General features: G+C 39.7%; 2 protein-coding genes across 2 annotated transcripts in view; both read right to left on the bottom strand.

Moving 5' to 3' along the window:
* The window catches only part of LOC125209770 (protein FAR1-RELATED SEQUENCE 5-like), a 10,924-nt gene extending 5,939 nt beyond the window's left edge, over positions 1–4,985 (bottom strand). Inside the window, exon 1 of the mRNA XM_048109355.1 lies at positions 4,664–4,985. Coding sequence (XP_047965312.1) covers positions 4,664–4,985 — 322 coding nt within the window. The remainder of the gene's footprint in view (positions 1–4,663) is intronic.
* A 34-nt stretch (positions 4,986–5,019) lies between these two features.
* On the bottom strand, positions 5,020–5,787 carry LOC125209769. Its single transcript, XM_048109354.1, has one exon. It carries the CDS (start codon positions 5,785–5,787, stop codon positions 5,020–5,022), a length of 768 nt encoding a protein of 255 aa, XP_047965311.1.
* Positions 5,788–6,091: the final 304 nt, after the last annotated feature.

Raw genomic sequence — 6,091 nt, 5'->3', positions numbered from 1 at the left:
TGTTAAATAGCTTGAAAGTCGAGAAATGTCTGTTTGATGCACTATGAGTTAGAATCGTTTGATTCAGAATACTTATAGAAGTGCAACATAGAAAGACTAGCGAGTCTTAATGGTTTACACCATAAGAAGACGAGCAAAGGGTTATGATCAGTAGTGGGAGTCTAATCTCCATTAACGAATCCAAGCATTCATCTAATGAATGGGATAGTTATGTAAGAAGGAATCAAAGTCTTTCTAAGACAAGTTTGATTAAGTGATGAGTTGTACTCATTAAAATCTTATCATTGGTGGGATAAACATTAAAGAAACTACCAACATCAGTACCTTCTACAAAACACGAGTTGTGGACTAGAGCGTCTCTAGTCTAGCACATCTCAAGGTGTAATGTTGTTCCAACACGTGTTGGAAAAGTGTCCAAGAAATTGGAGTTGAGTACTGAGGCATGTTTTAAGGTTTGTCCCAAATGATGTAAGGTTATAAGTTCTGTAATCTTCAAAGATATAATTCTTGTATGAAGATCAAGAGATGAACTACAAGCCTAACAACGTGATAACTCTCAAAATAAAGAGAGAGATATCGGATTTTCCACATTACCAAGAAGTCATACCATTAGAAACTTTTGCACTAATAAAATCAACTTCAATACCTAAGATTGTAAGAACCATATCGTAGTGGGAGCGTTCCACTGGAACACAACAAGTTCATGGGTCTAAGAGTGTCGTAAGACTCAGTCTTAGATTAACTTGAACATAATCCCTTTAACTACAATGTAGTATTGGTTAATTTGGATAATCATCTTTGAAAAGGTGATAGATTCCATATTACAATCTAAGATAGACAACATGTTTTACAAGACTTGCAATACTACCTACAGGCTGTGTCAGTCAGTGGGAGCAAGTATCTTTGCAAGTGTAAATGTGGATCTCAAATGGCTAGACAATGACAATGGGTTATGCCCAAAGAGAATTATCTTCTCGCTATCGTTGTGCCAGGATTTATTCGATCCTATTGTCTATTAGAACTTACATAAATTAGAATGTATGTATTATGATTGTCAAGACAGCCTTCTATAAATAGAAGTCTTGAGGAAATCATCTACTAGAACGTTCTAATGGATATGTAATTAAGGGCAAGAAACGCATGATTGGAAGCTTATATAGACCTTCGTGGTCTTAGGCAAGCATCTAAATCAGAGTATATGTGTTTTATCAAAATTGTCAAATGTTTGGAATTTGACTTGTGTCCTTAACAGTGCTGTAAGCACAAGGAAGTTGAAAGTGCATTACATATGGTATTATTGGTACTCTACGATGATGAAATCTACAAAAGTTGCAAACAACTAAGATTGACATCTGGCGTAGGAAACTGGTTGTCTACCCAGTTTAAGATAAATGATTTAAGAGAAACTAATTACATTCTTAGCATCTAAGTCCTTTTAAGATGCTAGAAAGAATGTTGAGATTCTCTTAGGAATCCTATATCTACACATTGCTTGGAACGTTTTAGCATTAGAATTTCCATGCAAAGGTCTTACTTTTCAAGATGGAATTGTCTTGTCTCTAGTCGTGTGTCGTTTGACACTTAGTGAGATCAAGAATAATGAGATTAGTTTTGGAGATAGATGTCTCATGTATGCTATAATGTGTACTAAGTTTAATATTAGTTATGCTTATGCATAGCAAGTATATATCATATTGACCATGGCAAAGGATTTTGATTGAGGTAATGAATATACCCTAGTGCTTGAGAAAGACTAGTAACTATATTCTAGTTTACCAGTCATTCATGTAATGTCCTTGGGGTTACACTGTCTTAGTTTTATGACTAATCAGTGATCGAGTAAGTCATCCTCTGAATATATGTTTACCTTAGGAATATCTTCCTAATAGCTTTAATCGTAAGTTTGAGTATGCCTATGAGTATTTTTTTTATTACTCTAGTGAAGGCTAACTCAAAGGACACACGAGTTTATTAAGCTAAGCAATCACATATGGGGATGAAATTAATTAAAGATCAAGTACGCAACAAAGACATTATGGTGAAAAAGATATTATCAGAGAACAACCAAGCAGATTTTTCTTTCACCTTGTGAAATGAATGGTAGTTCGATATATCTAGAATCAATACCTGCTTTGTGTATAAGTGGGAGAGTTTTTGGCAGTGGGTATACTCGAAAGCATGTTTTGAGTATAAGTGGGAGATTGTTAGGTTTGGTATACTGAAAAGCATGTTTCGAGCAAGTTTCGCTCGAATAGAATCTTGCTTGTATACGTAAAACTCTACAATCCACTTTTAACCCGATTCGGTATTATTCGAGCAGTTCTCGCACGAATAGAATCACTATTATTATTACATTGTGTTTGCTTGTGCATTTATAAGATGTCTTACAAACATTTAAATGCATAAGAAGTAAACAAGGTCTAAGTCTTTTGCTTAGTAGACCGGTTGTGGGCGTCGTCCACTTTAAGGTAACACGGTCAGATCTATGCAATGCTTTGCAAAAGAAAAAGAAGAATTTCACAACCTAGATAGGCTTTGACTACCTATCGTGAAAGGTTGCAATGTCAGTCCGCATATTTCTAAGCCTTACTGAAATAAGATGACATTGGTGTGGTATAGCACTGAACGGATCTAACAGCAAGACGTGTCTTTATGCTATCTACTGAAAGACTAGGTCTTGATAAAATATTTTTTCTTAATCTGCATATGTTAGTATTGAGCATACGGTATTGATTATGCACTACTTTGACTTATCAAATGGTGCGGGTTTTTCGCAACCCAATAATCCTGATATATTGGGTAGTGGTGATTAATATCTAGCGGTGCTAGGATTGCTATTATGTTGAAACGTGCACGAGGTGAGTCTCGTTTGATAATGTCCTCAAGAGGAGCTCGAACAAAGTTTTATTATTCGGAAAACTGGCCAGTTGGAGTTTTATTACTCTATGAATAATAAATAAATGTTTCTTGCTAAGTCCACTCTTGGAATTAATAAGATATTAATTAATTAAGTCCATAGCAGACATTAATTAATTAATGGACATTTATATCTTAAGCGCGGGAAATAAATAATAAAAGTGGAAACCCGGATTACTTATAATTTCGGATTTGGATGGGGAGAGTTCAATATTACTTCTGTAGTGGCTGCTCGTAATATTCCAATATAAGCTTGTATTAAATTGTGGGTTCAATTTAATTAGTAAAAAGCTAATTGGGCGAGCCCATATCCAAAACCTTCCATAGATCCCTGTCTGGGCCCAAAAGGAACTTAATATAAATAGGAGAATAAAGGAGACAGAATAATCACAATTTTCATTACTGAAATTTTCGAAAATATCAGCCCCATCAGCTGTAGGAATTTTCGAATTCCACTCCTTTTCCCAAAAGGATTTCTTCTGTCTTCTTTATTCGAGTCCTAGTGTTTTGATAAGATCAGCCCACCCTGATATCGAGATACAGTTCGGGAACCAGAGAGAAGATCCGTGGTCTAGTATTGAAGATCATCACGTGGAGAAGGCGCGAGCAATCGTCGATTCTTTGGAGAATCAAATCGGTAACTCTAAACCGTAGAATTCATGTTTTAGGATTTACTTTCTTTGAGCATGAATTATTCGCGTTCTAGCATGCAATTATCTGTTTAACATGTGAATAGATTAATCGCATAATCGGTCAAATAGATCCTACGTCTGATTTATTTGTTTTGTACAAGTCTTCCGCTGTGCAAGGGGCACCAAACCCCAGCAACTCTCCCCATCCAAATCCGAAATTACAAGTAATCCGGGTTTCCACTTTGTTTATTTATTTCTCGCGCTTAAGATATAAATGTCCATTAATTAATTAATGTCTGCTATGGACTTAATTAATTAATATCTTATTAATTCCAAGAGTGGACTTAGCAAGAAACATTTATTTATTATTCATAGAGTAATAAAACTCCAACTGGCCAGTTTTCCGAATAATAAAACCTTGTTCGAGCTCCTCTTGAGGACATTGTCAAACGAGACTCACCTCGCGCACGTTTCAACATAATAGCAATCCTAGCACCGCTAGATATTAATCACCACTACCCAATATATCGGGATTATTGGGTTGCGAAAAACCCGCACCATTTGATAAGTCAAAGTAGTGCATAATCAATACCGTATGCTCAATGCTAACATATGTAGATTAAGAAATAGTATTTTATCAAGACCTAGTCTTTCAGTAGATAGCATAAAGACACGTCTTGTTGTTAGATCCGTTCAGTGCTATACCACACCAATGTCATCTTATTTCAGTAAGGCTTAGAAATATGCGGACTGACATTGCAACCTTTCACGATAGGTAGCCAAAGCCTATCTAGGTTGTGAAATTCTTCTTTTTCTTTTGCAAAGCATTGCATAGATCTGACCGTGTTACCTTAAAGTGGACGACGCCCACAACCGGTCTACTAAGCAAAAGACTTAGGCTTTGTTTACTTATTATGCATTTAAATGTTTGTAAGACATCTTATAAATGCACAAGCAAACACAATGTAATAATAATAGTGATTCTATTCGTGCGAGACTGCTCGAATAATACTGAATCGGGTTAAAAGTGGATTGTAGAGTTTTACGTATACAAGCAAGATTCTATTCGAGCGAAACTTGCTCGAAACATGCTTTGCAGTATACCGTGACCCTACTTGCACCCTCTTCCGGTGCCCAGTTCTCTGCAGAATATCCTTCGTCCTCTATTATCATATTGTGCAATATGATACATGCATACATGATGGAGGCGACATCATTTTCGTGCCATTGTCGAACCGGGCACCGTAGAATGGCCCATCGCGCTTGGAGGACACCAAAAGCACGCTCAACATCCTTCCTAGCACTCTCTTGTTTGGCCGCAAAATAGGATTGTTTCGGCCCAACCGGCTGTCGGATCGTCTTGACAAACACGGGCCAACGAGGGTATATCCCATCGGCTAAGTAGTATGCCCTGTTGTACTGCGTCCCGTTGGCCATGAATCTGACCGTCGGACCCTCACCCCGACACTCATCATTGAAGAGATGAGACGAATCCAGTACGTTGATGTCGTTGTTCGACCCTGCGACACCAAAATATGCATTGCCAGATTCGCAATCGGTAGTCAGCAACAGCTTCCAGTATCATTGTTGGGTGTCTCCCTTTGAATCCAGATGTGAACTGCCCCTTCCAAGCAACCGGGCAGTTCCTCCACTCCCAGTGCATGCAATCGATGCTGCCCAACATCCCCGGAAAATTATGCACTCTCCCGTGCATATCTATCAATCTCTGGCACTCATCGGCATTTGGCTTCCGTAGATACTCCGGACCGAAGATGGCCTGGATACAATTACAAAACTGCATCAGCGTCGTTAGGGCAGTTGTTTCACCCAACTGTAGGTATTCATCGAACATATCAGCGGGTCCGGCATAGGCAAGCTGCCTAATTGCAGCGGTACACTTCTGATATGTCGACAACCCGGGTCGGCCGCTAGCATCACTGCGCAATGTGAAGCACCTGTACCGCTGCGCCAATGTAGTCGCTATACGGATGAATAACCGTTGCGACATTCTGAAGCGGCGACGGAAAATCTCTGCTGGGTAACGGGGGTTATCGCCAAAGTAGTCTTCCATCAACCGCTGGTCTGCCCCGACATGGTCACGGCAGATGGTCCGCCGATGATAGAACGGGCGAACGAACACCGCCGCCGCCTCCTCTTCTTCTGCTTCCCGTTGCACCTCTTGAACGAGTTCATCGAACTCCCTATCCACCAATTGTTGGAACTCATCGTTGGAACTCATTTTTCAAAAGTAGAATTGGTGATAAAATGAAAAGAGTGGAGATTGGAATGGTGTAAAAAATTGAAAAAATGGGTATATTTATAGAATTAATATAAAAAAAATCAAAAAAGGGGAGCCACGGCCCGTGGCCGCTGCAATAGGAGCGTCGCGGCTCACGCCCAAGCGCCGCGGCCCGGCCACAAGTGTGGCGCTCCCGTGGGCACCCCCCCCCACCACGGCCGCGCATCCCTGTCACTATAGGGAGCCGCGGCTTTGGCGTGGCCCGGCCGCGGCTCCCCTATAGTGGATGCTCTTAAGAATGTGG

Source organism: Salvia hispanica, chromosome 3 (genome assembly GCF_023119035.1).
Source record: "Salvia hispanica cultivar TCC Black 2014 chromosome 3, UniMelb_Shisp_WGS_1.0, whole genome shotgun sequence".
NCBI classification, from domain to species: domain Eukaryota; kingdom Viridiplantae; phylum Streptophyta; class Magnoliopsida; order Lamiales; family Lamiaceae; genus Salvia; species Salvia hispanica.
The sequence above is the reverse complement of the archived record's forward strand: the minus strand, read 5'-3'. Positions and strand labels throughout refer to the sequence as shown.

Bases quoted from the DNA above. Each gene is read 5' to 3' on its own strand.
- LOC125209769 (XM_048109354.1), bottom strand. From the start codon at position 5,787: ATGAGTTCCAACGATGAGTTCCAACAATTGGTGGATAGGGAGTTCGAT.